The sequence below is a fragment of the Pyxicephalus adspersus genome, chromosome 2 (assembly GCF_032062135.1).
Source record: "Pyxicephalus adspersus chromosome 2, UCB_Pads_2.0, whole genome shotgun sequence".
Lineage (NCBI taxonomy): Eukaryota > Metazoa > Chordata > Amphibia > Anura > Pyxicephalidae > Pyxicephalus > Pyxicephalus adspersus.
This window is the reverse complement of record NC_092859.1, coordinates 75,529,666-75,548,522: the sequence shown is the minus strand read 5'-3', so window position 1 is coordinate 75,548,522 and position 18,857 is coordinate 75,529,666. Positions and strand designations below refer to the sequence as shown.

The window sequence follows — 18,857 nt, the reverse complement described above, 5'->3', positions numbered from 1 at the left end:
TTGTTGCTTTATGAATGACAGTGTCCTCAGAGGATGACATGACATAAAGAAAGACAGCATGTTACACGCCCAGTGTACTTAGATTTTTTGGGTGTGTGCAGCAGACTGTCAGGTTTGTTTTTCCGCTGGGCGCTGAGCTCTAATCCCATCCAGACAGTGTTTCTTTGTTGCTCTGGGCTCATTTGTATGCACCTATTGCTGATAGCCTGGGTGCTTTTTTTTAAAAAACAGGATTTATATAGCGCCAACATATTTTGCAGCGCTGTACAATAAAAAGGGGTTGCAAATGACAGACGATGACACAGGAAGAGAGGACCCTGCCCGAAGAGCTTACAATCTAGGAGGTGGGGGAAGTAACACTATAGGAGGAAGTAGCACACTTTATAAGTCTCTTGTGGACCTAAAGCAACATACACACATGCAATAATTGTCGTTGGAAAGGATCTTTCACAATCCTTTCCAACGACTGGGGACTTCACCATGCATGAACATGCTCTGTGAAGAGGGGAGGGGGAGAACGACGGAGCAGCACCCCGCTGCGCTCTCCCTCTTCGCTTCCATTACGATCATTCGTTCGGACGATGGGCGCTGTACACACACCAGAAAACCATTGGATGTGTGTACGCAGCCTAACAGCATTGCTGCGTTATTCATTAATTCAATTACCTGATGCCTGATCCTTGCCGATTGTCCACTGGTATTAAACATGGCCTGATGTTTTTGTCTGTTTCTTCTATTCCTTCTGTTACCGACCTTGGCTTGGCATGGCCCTGCTTTACAATTCCTCTGAATTGTTGCTGACCTGGCCTGTCTGACTACTCCTAATGGCTCTGTGTTTTTGGAATCCCCAAACCCCCCAACTTTAGGGGGCCTAGAGTCTACACCAAAGTACAGTGAGGGAAAGAAGTATTTGATCCCCTGCTGATTTTGTATGTTTGCCCTCTGACAAAGAAATGATCAGTCTATAATTGTAAAGGTAGGTTTATTGTGGCTGTGAGAAACAGAATAACAACAAAAGAACCCTCAAAAACCCAGTGCTCACAATCACAAGTGATTAGTGATTGTGCTTTTCTGCAGTGTCTAACAGTTTAACTGAAATACAATAAAATGTTTGGTTTGATCATATGTTTTTCCAAAAAATAAAAAATGTTAAATGTTAACATGTTACAAAAGTAAACCTTGAAGATGACGTTTCCTTTGCAAATTGCCAGGATGTCATACTGGCCTCATGGTTTCAGTACTTTGAATCAATAATCCAGAACAAGCAGAACTTTTCTGACCTGCCTATACTTTAGGTCAATAGTATTTAAACAATGAGCTCAGTATAACAGCTAAGAAACTTGCATATGTAGAGGGAGAGGGACGTGTTTGTTTCACAAAAACAACATGACAGGTTTACAGTTTATACTTTCAGATTTATTGATTTGAAAATGCATTGTGCACAAATCATACATGTCCTATATAATGCAGTAGGTTTCCCCTGCTGAAAACTGTTGTTCATTATAGTGACAACTTCAACTTGTACCATAACTATAAGCAATGTTCCACCAAGTTTATTTTGTGTATCTATATATGAATGTGCAACAAGAAACAGTTCAGTACAATTCAAAAGATCGGAGCAGAATGCTTACATTCAGCACTATTGAACAGAATTTGAAAGGTGGCATCCTCAACATATTGGAATTGGAGACGACCTGTCAGAATTATTAAATATATGGGCATATATCAAATATTCTATTCTTTTTCTGGTAGACACAACGAGCCTGCTCTATTACAGCTCTCCAAGACTAGAGAAGATAAACTATCTTGGAAGAACCTTGGTGATTCAGCAAACCTGGAATGATTTCTTGCTGCTCCTTCTGTCTTGGTGCCGAAAACCGTATATATATATATCATTGGATTAAATAATTGTTTTAGACAGAGATAGCTGGATGAAGACTTGAACTAGATGTACATGGTGCAAAACTTGTATATAGGGTTGCAGGGTTACTTACACCAGTAATATATAACATTTCAGCAGAGTCAAAAGTCAAAATGGTTTGAAATTAAAATATATTTTTAGACTTTGCTTATAAAATACTGGGAGGCAGAAACACAAAACGGCTTCTTTTAAAATAATACTGGGGTCAATTTATTGTTTCAATACCAATAATAAATGATAGAACACAAATTAGATATATATATTTTATGTTATTAGTTTGGAGTGACGCTATCTTTATTTATTAAGGAGGAAGGCCCTGCAGATTACGAAGTTGGTTTATTGAAACCTGTGGTTTCAAAATAGGTCATCCTGATAAGTTACAAATAAGTCAAGAACTCCTCATAGTACAATCTATAGGCAAGGACAAAAATATTCTATATAATGCCCTAAAATTACTGTTTATAAGAAATAAGTTTTACTACTCTAAAACTGGTGGTCATCTCTTCATAAACTGTGTTGCGATTGGATACTTGCTATACAACTGGAGCAACCAGCATTACACCATATCAAGAGATCAGTTACCTGAAGACCTGCAGAGAAACTTGTGCAGTCATAGCGGAAGTATTCTTAAACAAAACTTAGATTTTCTTTTATCTAACCTATCAATTTTTATTAAAGAACAAAGTTCTTTGATAGCTAACATTTCTATCTAGACCTTTGTCATATTGTGTCCTAGCCTCTCTGCATAGTTTTATACCCTTTTTTTAAGGGAACTTACAGTACTTTGCACCCTTTCAAGCTTTACATTTCTTAAACAATATATGACCAATATACAAGCATTCTAAAAAGACAGGCACACAGAAAAATAAAATATCTTATAGCTTTTCTTCTCCCCACCACATGCTTCTGTACTGACAGTCAGCATTCTTAATACATAAAAATCACAACTCAAAAGTTGAAGTGGTGATGCTGTACTGCGGGTTGTAGTTTGAGTTCATTAAAGGGTGACTTGCTGAGGGGACAATGCAGGATTGGTGCCTTGGTCATGTTCGTAACATAAACACATGGGCCTCCGACCAATGAGAATGGATTCTTTGGTATTAATGTGAAGCAGGGAGGTGAAGTGGGATCGGATAGGATAAGTTAGCGAGACAGAGGTGTCTGTTTTAAGGAGATAAGCACAGATCTCATACGAGACACATCTTTTGACTGCTTGCTGCTTTTGGGGTTGAAATCACAAAGACGGGCAACACGTTCCCATTCAGTGCCAGTCTCCTCATCCTTGGGCTCAGAAGCAAGAACTTCATCTGACGCTCTGGTAAAAGAACAGTATAAAAGTTACCATGTAGATGACCAATGGGCATGCTTATTTCCAAGTATTGCACATTTACAATAACCTTTTCCAAGATAAATCTGGATCACTGCTAACATTTTTAAAAATTGTTCTGACATGCTGGTAAAGTAAATTCTGATAGACAAAGGCACACATTGTGATGCCTGGTAGCATGCATTAATGTTTATAATGGCTGATAAGGGATATAAGTATGAATACATAAAGAATTATGTGGACTGATGTGTCTTGAATTCTTATCTTTGGGATTCCTAGTGTACATGAACTCCAGGGAATGGTCACTCTTCCCATCATGTTGTAGCTATATTGTACCTTTGGGGGTTAACACCAGACAACTGTGTTATGTATCTAAGAGTAACAGCATGACACCGATACTTCCTTTAGTTCTGATGTAGAGGAATAGAATGCATGGGAACTGATATAATAAACAAGGCTTCAAAGAGTAATACCATAAACCAGTTCAGAATATACTGGACAATTGTACGGACAGGATCTTGTATTAGAATGTAGAAAGCAAAGTACTGTTAGTATCTACAATTATATTGAGATAGCTGTATTTATAATTAGCAGCAGAAAGATAATATCAGGAATCAAATGAGAGAATAAATGAGAGAACATACACATAGCCAATGACCTCAGCATTAGGCTGCTGGTAAAATGCTTTGTCCGTAATCCTGGGTTAACAGCATGCAAAAGATAATAAGAGAGAAAGGTGAGAAGAAGAAAACAGAGTTAGTGCAAACTGATGTCAGCGATAAAAACCAAATATGGACTTTAAGGGATCCCAATAGGGGGAGAGAGAGATACCAAAATATCAAGACATATATAAAACATCATAAGTGTTTCATTGTTTCATAATTAATTCAGTTAATAAAAAAGTTCAACAAAAAGTCCCTCCCTGCTGATAAACGTATTTATTTAATGTTACGTTTTATCACTGGCAAATATTAACAAATAAATTAAAAGCACTAAGTTCTCAAACCTTAAATAATTAGACTACTTTGTTGTCAGCCTAAATCAGGAGAAAAATTTAAAAATATTTGTTGACTTGCTTTTGAAGATACAGACCCCAGGACTGCAATCATTATTTTTTTAATTTACAGCTTTGTGATTTGCTGACCTGGAGCAAGCAGATTTGTGTTTAGCTAATCAGCTAGCAGATCACTAAACAACCTTCAGGGACAACCACTGTCACTTCACTGGCATTTTTTCCTATTTTCAAAAGTAATTTTCAGTATTAAAAAATCTGCAGCTTATCATCTAAATTATAGGTCCTTCTTAGGCACTATATATGGTTCGTAGGCACTTCTTATTATAGGGCTTATAGTTCTCCTAAATATGCTCCTATGTTGTCACTTTTCTCAGGTGGGCTTTAGATAAAGGACTACAAGTGGCTGTTTTAATAAACATGCAAAAATTGTCCACTGTTTTGATCATAAGGAAACCCTCCCTAGGAAATGCCATTCAGCCATCATTGGAGAGTATGCAGACAGTTAGGAAGTGTCTGCAAAAGGTTGCAGCCAACAAAGGAATAAAAATGTTTGAAACAAGTGTTTTATTTAAATATAATTTGTTAAGTAAGTTGCTTTACCAAACTATATTCTGCCAGGATTTATTTTCACTTTTATGTATGGGAAATGCAAAATTTGGAGCAATGTAAATCATTGTGGATTGCAGATTTTAGGTTAGTAGGAGATGATCTGTACAAAGTTTCTGCAGTCTATGTCACCTAAGGAATCATGTTCCTTTCAAGTTTTTACTACACATACTAAAGAGGTGTTGCCTTGGTGAACCATTGTCTGGCTTAATGATTAACTCTCGCTGTCTATTAGTGTTAGCTGATTGTCTGGTACACACCTTCCTACTACACTGTTTAACCAACTCCAAAGTACAGCTGGAAATAAAGAGCCATATTGCAAGTATTATGCCAACTATACACACAGCATTCCTCAGGAAATTGCAAGGACTTGCATCTGCCTTGGAAGCAGAAAAATGAAATGGCAATGACAAAAATACAAATATATTAACTTTTTAAGTTTTTTTGCTTTAATAGTAACTTCTAGGGGTAGGCTGCATTTATCCATTTGGTAGCAGATTTTATGCTAGCATACAGTAAGTGCCATCTGGTTAAAAAGACGGTATGAATGGGCCATTTTTCTAAAAATCAGTTTGACGTAAAGGGAAACTCTAACTGCTAGAGTAAGTAATACTGCTTTGAACCAATCCATAGTCTGCCACTGACATTATAAAGGACAAAGTGACTACCCATTACCTGCTGAGATGTTTAATTCTGCCGATTCAAGGGAAAACAATACTCTGTGATTATCTTTACCAAGTTATAACCCCAATGATTTGTTTAAAGTAATAAAATGTGTCTATAAAATATAAATATTTCAGTAACTATTATAGAGGAAGCTTCTGCCTTTGCTATAACATTGTGATCAGTCTCAGTGGTGTGATAAGAAATACTGCACCCCTGATATCCTAAATTTTCATTTTTTAAGAGTGAAGCATGCAATGCATTTTCTAAATAATGTACTTTAAGTCATTTAAAATCATGCTCGGTGAAGCCCTAAAAAAACAGTAAACCAGAAAAAAAGGATTTTACCATAGGAGAAAATGAATACAGTTGTTACTATTCTGTCCATCAGGAAACTCGCCCTGAGAAATGCCATGCAGAAAATCATGGCTCTAGATTGAAATGCATATTAAATCATAAAAAAATTGTGCAGCAATCATTTTTTCATTTTTATTATGCTTGTTTTTCCCTTTTCTAATAAAGAGTTCTGTGGGTCTATAATCCCCACTCCTGAAAAGTCTTTGGAAAGCCTGAATTTTATGTAGCAATATATGGAGGTAATTCCCTGGGGATGGGGGTGAAATGGAAGCTTGTTTTATAAATGCTGTATCTGAAAATAGGAAGTCTGGCTACTAACCTGTTTGTAACCTTATTCTTCTCTATCTGTTCACTCTGTCTCTGATACCACTCTTCAAGATCTTTCTTGGCTTTCTCTCTCCATTCTTGTTCCGTCACCTTGGCAGCTGCATCTGTAACATGCAAGTCACAAACATTGGGAAATTGTTGAAAATCAATGATTCAATTAATCAATGTCCAGATTTTTACACATTAGACTACTATATTGAGACTATCTTCACTATCTTCCTCCTGTGACAGCTCCGATGTTCAGTGACTGGCGCAAATGTGCCTCATGGGTGCCTTGTCTATGAGCCAATTAGATGTGATGTCCTTTCCTTGCACCCAGTAGCAAACAAGTGGTGTAGGAATGATGGAAGGTGCATTTAATATGCTGCAGAGGCCGGCTTTATTGAAAGACCCCTTGCTTTACCCTTAATGGGGTCCAAACAACTACAAAGATTTGACTGCTGGTTAATAAATGGCAGAAGCATGTGTATGATAGCACTCTAGAAGAGGATTCCAGTATTTGGAGACACATGAGTATGCCAAATATTGATCTCTATTGCACAATTACAGTATTTGGTAGATGGAATTGTTTATTTAAAAAAAACTGCAATTTTTTTGGTGTTAATATTATAGGAATTAAAACAAAACAGGGTTATTAAGGCAACAGTGGATGTTCATTTAAGCAGATTCACAAAAAACCATTGTGACTGATTTAGAAAAAGAAGCAGCTCAAGTTGCTGACCAGGGCAACTAGATCTTTTACATCTGAAGTTTTTCTTTTATTTAATAATAAATATTACTATTAAGTGAAACCAAACAAAACGTACCCAGCTCTTCCAATCGCTCCTTCTGTTCTTCTCTCCATTTGCGGAGACTCTCTGGCTCCTGGGTAAGACGGTCAGCCTGCGCTATTGCTGCATATCCATCATTGAATCCTGAAGAATCCTAGAACAGAGACAAAATCATTTCCTCTATATATATTTATAGTATGCAGTGCTGAGATTGGGAGAATGACCTCATAGGTCTATTTCATGACTTCAGATCCTTGCAGCCACACAACTCTAGAAAAATCAGGGACAACTTTCCTCCCTACTAATATATTCTAAAGCTGCATACACACGTGCAATTATAGTCGTTGGAAAGGATCTTTCACGATCTTTTTCAACAACTAAGCACTGCACGAGTGTTGTACATACAGCACCGCTCTGTTCTATGCAGAAGGGAGGGGGAGGGTGACAGAGCGGCACCCCGCTGCGTTCTCTCCCCCTTCCCTGCATTAGGATCGTTTGCCGTCCATAGTCCGTGGATCCGCCAGGACCGTGGTTCAGACGATGGGAGCTGTACACACGCCAGATTCTCGTCCGATATCAGCCCTGAGCCGAAAATCGGGCGAGAACCATTGGACGTGTGTACGTAGCTTAAGCCTTGGTCTATGTCACCTTTGTGGGTCTCCTATGAATATTAATAATACTTAAGTACAAAGCAGATCACAAAACTATAAATTTTTAACACCATCTAAAGCCATTGGATTATACTATAATACAGAACTTTAATCATCTGAATTTCTTCTTTTTTTCTATGACAAATTAATCGAAATATTCCAGCTGACATATTGGTGATGCCATTTAGAAAAGCTATGCCAGCATCTGAGCGGTTGTCATGACGAACATCTAAGGCAAACTTCTACTTTGCTAGAGCAAGCAAAACTGTAGGCTGTGCTTCAGTGTCGCCCTTCTCAGGATAACATACTGACCTTTCCTTTGCTTTTCCGATGCTCCATTTAGGGTGCTGGGAGTGAGGTAAGGAAGATTATCAGCTCCAAGTTAGCGCCTACACAAGGATGAAGACTCCCATATCTCCGGTTCTCGCTCGCTCTGCACTGGGCCAATGACTGAGCAGCTGTGTGCCACATGACTGGTAGGGGATGAGTCACATGATCCTCCTAAACAGGCATATTTTATTCTCCCTGCAGACACCATGAGTTAGAGCCTACAGGATATCAGTGGGACTTTGTTCCCTTTAAGCAGGCATTGCATTCTCCTATGTCTATGGGAATTCACAAATACAGATCAGAATTAAATCAAATGTAGGTCAAATGCTCCTGATAATAACCCTGGTGAATCTCAGAAGCATTTCTGATGTATATCTGATGACATTGCCACAAAGTCCGTCAACACAGGCTCCAATGAGTATATGTTAATCCACTGCAACACCTGCAGTATTGCATAGTTGTACATGTTCCTCGTCTGTACTGATATTGATCTGATTACACTGCACCCTGTAAGCTTTTCACAGTGTGCATTAGAAGCTGAAGCAAATCAAGTATAAATGTACTTATGTTCTGGCTGATGGACATTCAGCACCACCTTTCCCTTTAATCTCCGTCCTTATTATCTCTAGCCTGCCCCTTTGATTCTTTGGATTTCACATATTTAAAATATAAAGGCTCACAGCAATACATGTGGGCATTACCTAGGTTGGTCTCTATCAGACATGGTGCTGATGTTTTTGGGAAGATATGTACAGCTCCCTACAGCCTTTTCTCATCAGCTAATATTTTGCTTTATTGCACAGTGAAACACAAAAACTGTGATAATGTCACTGGTTCTAAAAAAAAGTATGTAATGAAAGCAAAACAATTTTATTTAAAATATCATTAAGATGTTGATGTGAGAGGAGAAAAGGAACTAAGGAGGGCAATATATTAGCAAATTAAACCAAAAGTTAATTAGGCTCCACTTAATGTTTTTCAGGAACTCCTTTTGGATGGTAGGCCTGATTTATTCAGATATGAATATACCTTTATACTAAGGGCTCAAAAACAATACATTAGTCAATAAAACAAACAAACATGCAATGAAAGGAATGGATTCAATATTATCAGTTTGCTGGTCTCGTAATACAGTGGGTGTTTTTCCTGTGGATTGGTAGAAGAATTGATTGCACAGTGTTGCTGTTTTGTTGATGTTTTTTTCTATGTGGGTTCTATATTATCTGCTTTTATGGGAATTGCAGTAAATTGCAATAAATCCATAGCTTTGTTTACAACCTGAAACTAAGAATCCATATTTTACACTCACCTGGTGTAAATCTCCATTCACCGGAGTAGTTACTAGGTCATCATACCCACCTAGAAAACATAATAAAGCAATAAATGACCAAAAGTATTAAAAACATCATTCTATGCACAAACAACCCAAAGGTGTCTTTTTATACAAATGTGAACCTCCTGTAATTTTATGACTCACATATCCATGTAATAGAAACTTTCCCTGAAAGAAATACAAAGGCTGAAAATGGTGACATTTTTTTTTCAGACAGTGCTAGACCTGACTACACTATGTACTGAGTCACTGGTCTTGAAAAAGCATGCTGCAAGTAAAGTCAGTGAGAAGTGGCTGTGTACAGGCGTTAGATTTTTGACACTGGAAACAATCTTTCACAATCATTTCCAATGACAAAAGACCGAAAGATGAATCAACGATCACTGTACATATTGCGCTGTTCCACTCTATGGAGAGAGGGAGAATGAGCTAGCGGCACCCTGTGCTCTTCTTCCGTCACTTCAATTGTCATCATTCGTCTGGCGTGTGTACGTAATCTTAGGTTATGTTGATGACATATGACTATAGTACCAACATTAAATTGTGAGGAAAATGACATGACTATACACTGGAAGTGCTGCGTAATATGTTGGCACAATGAAAATACAGAATATTAATAAAATCAGAACTCGATTTTGAGTTCTTGAGTTGCACACTAGTCCTAGGTCAGGGGTCCGCAAAGTTTTATGGCCACTGGGTTATTTATGGGGTGGGTGGGAGCACACTAGGCCAAACCTGCCCTAATGGCTCCGCACATCACCAGGGAACGCCCCCTGAAGTGAAATTTCTCTCCTCCGTATGCATTGCAGAGGAGAGGGATTTACCTTCAGGGAGCTTTCCCTTTTACTGTTGCGGCGGAAATATTAACGCCGGCCGCGGTAAATAGGAGAGAAACAGCAAGGGGGCGGCACCGGTAGTTCCTAACGCTCCCTGGCTGATCCGCCAGCATCCCGGGGCTCTGGAGCGCTATATGTTGGCGCTATATAAATCCTGTTTAATAATAATAATAAAAATAATAATAATAACATATAAATATGATGGAAAATGCATAAGCAGAGGTTTACCTTCAATAACGATGGTATGCCCAAATAATAAGCAGATCTGTGTGTGAACAGTTAACATTATATGCAAATGTTGACTTTTCCTGGAGCAGCCGGATCGGCCAGGGGGCGTTAGGCCAGAACGAACTACCGTCTAGGCGGTATCTGGCCTAAAGGCCGGAGTTTGCCGGCCCCTGTTCTAGGTCAATGCCTCTCAATAATGAAAAAAAACATTTGAAGTAGTTTAACAGTACAGATTTCTGAAGACAATAATGAGCATGTATTATCAAAGCGTTTTAATAAACTAATCAGACAAATCTATAGCTTTAAATTCAAAGTAGCAGCAAGCACCTCAAAATGTCTGTGTGCTACAATTTGCAAATATTTCTGACTAGCTGAGTTTCCACACTGTTGCATATATTAGAGATGGAACATTTTTAGGATTGGTTCACTGTAATCTTTTGTTCCCAAAGCCATGTTTTTACTACATGAAAATGGCTTATAATGTAGACTCGTACCAGGCTAACCATTGGTTTTGCCTGAAAACAGTTTCCACAGGGTGTCAATGCTAATGTGATTCCTAGGCTGCAGCTAAAGAAGATTTGTGTTGCTAGATGACTGCGCTTGATTGAGCCTTGGACGAGTATGCTGAGGTTTTTGGAGGATTTGCTGAGGTGTTAGGGCATCAAGAGAAAGAGTTTAGTTTTAGTATTAGGCATAACAGGCTGCATTACATTTTGCTACAACCAAAGCTTCTAGTTGTGCCACCATAGACAAGATTGAGACAATGCACTGTAAAATGGCTGAAATATTACATTTTAAATATACACTTTTCCAGGTCCATGTGTTTCAATGCCATAGTTTTGCACCAGGGAATGTTTGAGGGAATGTTTATAAAGACAGCCCTAAGGATACCATTTATCAATTTTTTCATCTAAGATTCCCACAATTTCCCCCCAAGATTTACACATTTTCCAACTAAATCTCATCTGGGAGATAAGTAAACCTTGTTTATGAGTCATGGGTAAAAACACTGAAAAACAAACCTCTAAAACCTTAATTGGAAAGGTCATATTGTAAATTACAAAAGCTGTTTCTTCAGTAGAGTCATACGGTAAATATGCAGTGGGTGAAAGTTCTTCCCACTTTCCGAATCCAATGCAAGGTAAGCTGCAATGATAGCTCACAATATATATTCCAGTGACTTGCTCATTATGGGTGGCTTAGTCCCTGATAGAGTGGTTTGTGAAATGTATAGGAAAGGCACCCATAAAATACATTCAGCACAATTCTTAACCAGTCTACCCCTACTGTCAGCTCCTAAATTACTAAGCTAAGTAGTACATTTCATTGCTTCCCCTCATTGCAGATACAAAGAAAATTCATTGGTCATAGCACCCAAATAAAATGGGATATACATCGATTTCAGACAAAGATGAGGAAATAGATAACCAAAGGACACTGGGGTTTAGAATTCAAATTAAAAAGTGGACATTTACAAACAGTTATCCATTGCTTTCATTGTAAAATGAACAATCAGACATTTGACATACAGAATGTTTTTCTTCCACATGACAAAAGGCATGTTAAAACTATCCCACTAAATCCAGAATAATTCATGCAGCCAAGCAAGGGGAGTACAGAGCACAGAACTGATGCAACATTTAATTGTGCAAGGGTGCAAAAGTGCTGACGCGTTATTACAACATTCACCAGTGAGCTGCTCAGTTGTATGCACTCCTCCAGTATATGTTCTCTTCTTCATGTAAGTGAATGTCTATTATTTCATCAGTTATCTCTCAGGCTGACTTGTTAAAAAACAATACTGCACTGTTATAGAACAGCTCACAGGAGCTTTGTGTTCTCTATTCTTTTGTTTGGGGAGATCCCCCACCGCCAACCCTGTAGATCCATTTACTAGCTACTGCTACAAACAACAAAACATGAGAAAAATTAGATGCCAACAACACTTCTGTGTTATCATTTTTGTCCTTTCATTTAATACATAGTGATATAGGGGTCTATTTATAAAGCAGTGACTTTGAAACATTGCATGGTAGAGAATCAATTATTACCAATAAAACACACGGATCTGGAAGATTCTCTAAAAAGGAATGTTTTAGTAAATATCATATTCACTGCTTTATAAATATACTGGTAATTTCCTTTCAGTGGACTTATCATAAACATTCATATCAATAGTGTATGTGTATTCACGAACTCATCACATAATTTGAAATAAAAAGGCTTCTTTTCCTTTCCATGAATAAACAAGTGCTGCTGTAAAGCCCCCGGGGCAACCAGGACCAGGGGCAATGAGGGTGTTGTATGACCTTAGACACTGGGGGGTTTATTGTTTTCAATCCAGCAGACCCTTACTGGTAATCTTACAGAATAATAAAAGAATTAGCAAGGCATAATAAGATTGTAAGCTCTTCGGGGCAGAGTACTCTCCTGTGTCACTGTCTGTATTTGTTTGTCATTTGCAACCCCTAATTAATGTACAGCGCTGCGTAATATGTTGGCGCTATATAAATCCTGTTTAATAATATTAATAATAACATATGAATATGATGGAAAATGCATAAGCAGAGGTTACCATGAATAACGATGGTATGCCCTAATAATAAGCAGATCTGTGTGTGTACAGTTAACATTAAATGCAAATGTTGACTTTTCCTGGAGGTAATCTTAGCCACACATGCAAACACTTCCTATTGGTCACAACTGAGACTTTAACCAGTGCTAAAGCTTGCCACTGTCTGAAGACAAGCACTGATAACCCACAGCAATGGCGTCAACGTGTACACTGATCTGTATGTACTGCATCTGGTAGTTAGGACTTGTAGCTCCAGAACTGACATTTTCCCAATCATTTTGGAGCAAGGTAATGTAAAGCATGATATAAGCTTTATTTTTCCTGAAAAAAAAAAAAATTTTTGGTTCTATGTAAGAATTTAAATAATAAATTTAGCAGCGTTTAGTTTTATTTATTTGCATACTGTTTTATTGTGGATAAATTTAAAGAGCAGAATTCACCCTCCCACTGCACTGCAATTTTTAACTCTTAAAAATAATGTGTTACATTGCTGCATAATTCTAATAATGACAGGTTCTCTTTAGGTTGTCATCACTGCAATGCTCATTTCCGTAGGTGAAGATGGGTGGATTGCGTTTGAAAGAAATTGGCTAATCAAGGTGTGTATATTATCCTGTCCCATACACGGTATCCTCCCTTCTTTATGATTACAAACGTGTTTAATGACATTCCAGTCTGTCTGCCCCTCCCTGCTCAGCTCATCTACAGACTGATATGTTGTTCAAGCTGTATTCAGCTACTGTAAGTTACCCACTGGCATCAAATGCTGGGTAACCTAAACCTACTGACACCTCTGGATAGAGGAGGCCAATAGAAGCCTAGTATTTAGACTGCATTGTGTTATCTCATTCATTTGTTTGTTTCCCCAATATAAGACCAGTGGTGGGGTCACGCTTATGTAGGATATAATAAAAAGGGAAACTATGGGCCTGATTTATTAAAGCTTTCCAAGGCTGGAGAGGATACAATTTCATCAGTGAAGTTGAAAATGGATTTGCTCCAGAATTAAAAAACATTTGCTAGCAAATGCTTGAGGAAATCCATTCCAGGTTTGCTGGATCACCCAGCTTCACTAATGAAAGTGTATCCTCTCCAGCCTTGGAGAACTTTAATAAATCAGGCCAGTGTGTACATCATCCAGGGGTAACATTTTACAGCAGCTGGACTACTGTCTGCTCCCCCTGTTAAGACAAAAATAATCTTCACTAATGTAATTTGTATTAAATAAATCAAGTGTACAAACACAATTTTTCAGCCATGATATAATGATAGAGATTCTATAACTTTGTGTTCCATTTGGGTTTTATTGTGAGATAAGGTCATGCATAGTCCTGTAGTAAATCTGTTCTCTCAATACATATTTTTTTAAATATATTTAAAAAATCATAATACAAAAAAGTAGAAAATATAATGTAAGTTCCAACACAAAGCTTACATCCAAGAAATACTGGTGCCTTCATTTAACACATCACTACTATAACAAAAAGAACCTTTATTCATTTACATTGTGTTCACATGAATGTAAACTTTTCAAATGTTGTACCCAAACACCTCTGAAAATAAAACAAAGCCTGGCAAAGGAGCCAGGAAGTTGAGTTCTACTTTAAAATAAAACATACTTTCTTGCTGATTGTATTATTCTGCTTAAGTATTGCAGGATTGTAAATGCCTGGATTCTGCTATATAAATACATTTGCAATACTTTTGTTATTTTCTGTATGTAATTGTCAGTTTTATTGTAAAGCTTAGTATACATGCTAAATAATTGTCACTGGAAATGATTGTAATGATTGTTTCCAGGCACAGTAGGAAGGAGACAGTACAGATAGGGATGTTATGTACTATGAAGAACAGAGGTTATGAGATCTGTATAGAAATCCAGCACAGCCACTCATTATATGATGTTCTGGGGCTGCTGAACAAGAACTAAATTATTACCCCAAATGCATCAGAAAATCCTGGAGGCTAATACCCCACAGACAGGGAAGAAGGAATTCATGTGGGGTCTACTAAAGGTTTTTGTTAACAAGAGTTTGGAGGAACCCTAGGGTTACTTGGGGTTCCTTGAGCAATTTGTGACTCTCAGGTAAGTTACCACTGAGAACAATAATCTTATTGGCTATATGTAAGGGTGACATTATTCCCACTGACCACCACACTAATATACTGTGAGATGCGGATATAGTAATTATGGAAAATTGATTACCTAAAAGGTATTACAAGGGCTTACCCCATGGTATAAAGTTCAGGAAACCCTGGTCTACCAGAACATCATCTCAAAATCAAGAAAGGGCCCATTCACATTAATGCGTTACAGTAAAGTGCCACGTCAGTGTAATTTCTCTTGCATATGACTGACTATTTGGACTAAACAGTCTCTACTTCTTCAGTAAATCATGCTCAGTGAGTTGGAGTACCCTAGCAGGAAAGTCTAACAAACCACTGCTCCTTATCTGCATACTTGTAGGGGATTAGTCATTCAAAGGAAGGGTCAGCATGACCATTTAGCAATCAACAATGACATTCTCTATGTTTTTCTCTGGAAAGCTTTGTTCCTGCTGAGCTCAGCAAACTACAATACACATTCATACACATGGAAAAATGAATAATCATATTTTTTTAAAACTTAAGTAACATAAGCAGAAATGAGGAATTAGTCCTAGATCTGCCATAAAACAGCAATGTCCCATGGATATATACAGGAATTGTGAAGTCAGGAAATAGTAGACTATAGGCTTCATGCTTACAGGCTTTGTGCTCTGCTGACTTCCGTGCTACGTTGCTGGTTATTTGATCAGGCTGAGTAAATTTGAGATAGGCAATGCTTTTCAGGACCAGTTACAATACCAACATTACATAAAGGATCTTCTGGAGACAACACTAATTTAGACAACTGTGTTATAAGAAAACTAATATACCTGTGTAACAATAAAGCTAATATTTGATTGGATGCTATGACCAGCCAACAATTATATATTGCCATTGTTCAGGCTTTCAAAAGATATAGCTGTGTCTTTTGTCTTTGGACTGAAGCTGAAGATGTATGTATATCCATTGGGACCAGGGTCATTCTTCCATTATTATGGTAATAGATGCCGGAATTACCTTGTGGCTAATTATGTGTGCATTGGACCATTATGATGGGGGAGTCCAAGGCAAAGATCCTGTAAAATGTATCACATGGGGTCAACTGTCACATCATTCAAATGACTAACACAATGGCAGAACAATATAGCTGTGTAGACAGAATACACAGGAATGGTTCACCCCTATATTTTCTTTTTCTGCAGAAATGATCTCATTCACTGAGTAGTTCCCTATATACGTCCTGTCTGATAGGCCCAGCACATCCTAGGTGTTATACTGGTCTCTCATGGATCTATACACAACTACCTAAAACACATTTCTGGAATTAATGCACATGATGACATTGTTTTATGTGTGTTAAGGTTTTTTTTAAATAAAAAAAAACAAAAAAAACAATAATTTTATTAGGTCAATATATTGTAGTAGCTGCAGAGATATTGGCATATTTATATTTAAAATATTTGCACTGTCAGTGCCATCCAATGAAAATGCTAACTGTCTGAATAATTTTTCAATGCTTTGTTAGCAAAATAAAAAACAGGTTGGATATGCACTGCATGTTTTGAGGTCAGTCAATACAAGGAATGTAGATTTCTCATCTAACTTCCTTAGTGCATTGGTCGACCTTTTGAAAATTTTCAGTTCATCTAATATTGGCTCAGTTATTGCAGTATTCCATACACAGCCCCCCTCATACTTGTCAAGCAATGAGCATTGTCTGCATATACACCACACTTGGCTAGGAATTAGAAGATACATAGCATGCACTTTCCTATAATACTATTTCATTCTATGCATCCCTTCAGTATATGTATGTAAATGTTGACCTCCTAAAAAAGTCAGAATTGCATTTAGCATGCCTTTTCCATTTGATAATGCTCGGGCCTGGTGATAAGGTACTGAGCATTGCATTATGGGGTAAAGGAGCAGACATATTTACCCCAAACCAAGACAGTGGTGTTTTTTAGAGGGATGCTAATGCTATGGGTCTGTTGGATTATTTTGCTGTAAATTACAATGTGAGATGTTTGCAGAGGTTGGTGGAACATAGAAGGCACTGTGATTTTATAATCCTGTATGTATGCTTACCTGTACATCTTTGGAGGAACCATATCCAGTCAGCTGAATATACCCAGAATTACCCTCCTTCTCCTCTCCCCAAACCACCCACCCCCAAAATCTGAAACAGAATGACAGACATTCCGGCTGTGCGCCTGATATATATGATATATTGCTGTATATGATATATATGATATATTGCTGTATATGATATATATAAATATATATATATATATATATTGCTGCAATGGGATTTCTGGCCTCTTGGGTGACCGTGTGCACTGCAGCAAATGAAAGCAAAAATGAATTCTTCCATGGTCAGTAGTATTAGCATTGTAATATCTTGTATTTGTGGTTCCACCATTCACTTTAGAGCTTAGACTGGTCAGAAATAAGGAATCCCATAGCCCCAGATCATCTCCATGTAACCAGTACATCCTAGCCAGGATCATGCACCTGCTATAGAATCCACCATGACCTTGAAAAGAACCCATCTCCCTGATGATCCATACAGCATAGAATGAAAGCTCCGTGGCCAAGGATTCACAGGTGAATGTGTGATCACAATGTGACTTACCCAGGTCAGACTGCTCAATGGAGGAAGCCTGACTGCCCACCAGCACAGCTCCAAACCCTTCGTCATTCTCTATTCCAGCAATCTCGCTTTCTTGTTGGGCCAGGAAAGCAGCAGCTGGGTCCTCTTCTGTCTCCACTGCAGCTCCAGCACTCTCAGAGGAGGAGAAGAAGCCAAAATCATCAGACATCTTCCTTGCTGCTTGATCCCCCGCACTGATGGATGTGACCTTCTGACCAGTGTGGATCTAGAGATCGGGGCTGATCCTACCAGGAGGTGCAAGCCATTCCCAGTGTACAAATAACAGCACCCAACCCTGTGACTGCTGCTCTCTGATCAAGAGGCAGGACCAAGGCAATGACATCAGAGGCATTTCGGCGAGCCGCCAGCAGGTGGCGCTGTGCTCCAGGAGAATATGAAATGAATGGGGCTGCATGCTGTGTCATGATCATGTATACAATAAAAGGGACTACCATAGGCAGCAAGGGGTGATTGGTCCTGCACTCAATTTGATAAAATTCCCTATTTGTAAAAATTGAATACAAGAAGTATTATACTTCACTTTCTTTATGGATATAGATGACACATTGGACCTGATTTATTAAAATTCATCATCTCCCCTCCTATTGTGTGTAACTTCCCCCACCTGCTAGATTGTAAGCTCTTTGGGGCAGGGTCCTCTCCTCCTGTGTCTTTATTCATCTGTCATTTGTAACCCCTATTTAATGTACAGAACTGCATAATATGTTGGCGTTATGTAAATCCTGTTTATTAATAATAATAATAGGATAACCTGGGTGATCCAGCAAACTTGGAATGGATTTCTTAGTATTTGAAGAATCGTGCCCCCTTAAGCTTGTCAGTATTACTTATATCTGTACAAATGAAGTCTTCTTTTTTGTTGGTTTTAACCAGCCAAAACAAAATAAAGAGTTGGTTGTTGTTTCTACAAACCCAGAATACATCATCTGGCAGCGTTGAAGACATGTAGCTGAAAAAGTTTTTTTTATTGTATCTGTTCACAGATTGCTTTTTTTCAATTTTTACTTGATTCTTCGAATAACTAATATTGAAACTGTCACTTCTGTTTGATCAATCTAATTCAGGTAGTGAATTGATCCTATCAATTGTAGATTCCGTGGCTTTAGGCAGCCACTTTAGATTGTAGTTCAATTCTAAGTGCATGCAAAGCACGTGTA

The 18,857-nt window shown here is 38.1% G+C and overlaps 1 protein-coding gene across 2 annotated transcripts; it reads right to left on the bottom strand.

The window, feature by feature from the left end:
* Positions 1–1,394: 1,394 nt before the first annotated feature.
* Positions 1,395–18,002, bottom strand: CLTB (clathrin light chain B). Of its 2 annotated transcripts, XM_072401049.1 has the most exons (6): positions 17,662–18,002; positions 9,276–9,325; positions 7,023–7,140; positions 6,209–6,320; positions 3,893–3,946; positions 1,395–3,236 (listed from the first exon to the last, which is right to left on the bottom strand). In XM_072401049.1, the coding sequence occupies exons 1-6, from the start codon at positions 17,846–17,848 to the stop codon at positions 3,065–3,067; spliced, it is 693 nt and encodes a 230-aa protein (XP_072257150.1). In that variant the 5' UTR covers positions 17,849–18,002; the 3' UTR covers positions 1,395–3,064. The 2 variants fall into 2 exon arrangements, with proteins under 2 accessions (XP_072257150.1, XP_072257151.1); XM_072401050.1 differs by lacking the exon at positions 3,893–3,946 and having other exon boundaries at positions 17,662–17,999.
* Positions 18,003–18,857: the final 855 nt, after the last annotated feature.

What these genes read in the sequence shown, in the direction of transcription:
- CLTB (XM_072401049.1), bottom strand. Translation starts at nt 17,848, where the DNA reads ATGTCTGATGATTTTGGCTTCTTCTCCTCCTCTGAGAGTGCTGGAGCT. An exon ending in GGAGCGATTGGAAGAGCTGG is followed by an intron (nt 6,321 to 7,022) that starts GTACGTTTTGTT and finishes TGCATGTTACAG; the next exon opens with ATGCAGCTGCCAAGGTGACG. An exon ending in AAGAATAAGGTTACAAACAG is followed by an intron (nt 3,947 to 6,208) that starts GTTAGTAGCCAG and finishes CTGTTAACCCAG; the next exon opens with GATTACGGACAAAGCATTTT.